The 958-nt window shown below is 36.4% G+C and overlaps 1 protein-coding gene across 1 annotated transcript; it reads right to left on the bottom strand.

The window, feature by feature from the left end:
- Window positions 1-31: 31 nt before the first annotated feature.
- Window positions 32-639, bottom strand: LOC104500678 (golgin subfamily A member 4-like; the record flags this gene model as incomplete). Its single annotated transcript, XM_010144365.1, has 1 exon — window positions 32-639. A coding segment is annotated over one exon (608 nt), but the record flags the coding sequence as incomplete, so codon positions are not given.
- Window positions 640-958: the final 319 nt, after the last annotated feature.

The following is a 958-nucleotide window of genomic DNA, read 5'->3' as shown; positions in this document are numbered from 1 at the left end:
CTGGTCGTGTGCTTTTAGTTCCTCCAGATGCCTGTCTTTCTCCTCCAGCGATTGCTTGAGTTTGTTCAGTTCCTCCTTGAGGACCTTCTCAACACCTTGAACAGACATTTCGTGCTCTTTTAACATCGCTTCAACCTCTTTGTTGTGTCGTTTCCTCTCTTCTTCCAACTTCCCTTCCAATTCTTGCTTTGTTTCACACACTTTACTCTTCAATTCTGAAAGCTCTTGTTCTAAGTCATGACGTATTTTGAGTGCTTCTGAGAGCTCAGAAGACAGCGCTTCCAGTTCTGTTTGTTTCACATCAAGTTTTTCTAATGTCTTTTCATTCATCTCTTCTATGTGTGCATGGAAATCTGCTTCTTTCTCTTTCAAAACTTTAGCTAGCTCCTGTGCTTGTTGCTCTCTCATTTTTTCCATTTCAATTACTTGTTGTTGCTTTAAGATTTCAAGCTTTTCTGTCCAAAGCTTTTCCTGCTGCTGTTTCACATTCTCCAATTCTTTCCTGTGTTTCTCAACTATATCGTTGATCTCCTTATCGTGCTGGGTTTTTTCAGACCCCATCAGGGTACTCAATTCCTCTGATTGCTTCCTGTCAGTTTGCGAGTACTTCTCAAGAGAGCTTTCCAGTTCAAGAATCCTCTGCCAGAGAATACAGGTTTAAAACAACATGAATATTCAAAAGGTAACAACTGATTCATTTTTTTACAATCATCTCAGCAGGTTCATGTAACTACAATTCCAATATTTTTAGCAAATATCAACTTTTTAGATAAGCTTTTCATTCATCTAGTTTGTTCTCAACTTTGTTTCCATTACAGTGAGTTATTTAACAAAACAAATTTCTATCTATCTCACTGGTTCAAAATAGATACAATAACAACAACTTGAAAGGAGTTTAACTAATTAATATCAAATACTGCAGTAAAATAAAATAGTTGTGAAAGCTATGTTCATATTT

Source organism: Buceros rhinoceros, unplaced genomic scaffold, assembly GCF_000710305.1.
Source record: "Buceros rhinoceros silvestris isolate BGI_N320 unplaced genomic scaffold, ASM71030v1 C12627430, whole genome shotgun sequence".
In the NCBI taxonomy this organism is placed as follows: Eukaryota; Metazoa; Chordata; class Aves; order Bucerotiformes; family Bucerotidae; genus Buceros; species Buceros rhinoceros.
The sequence above is the reverse complement of the archived record's forward strand: the minus strand, read 5'-3'. Positions and strand labels throughout refer to the sequence as shown.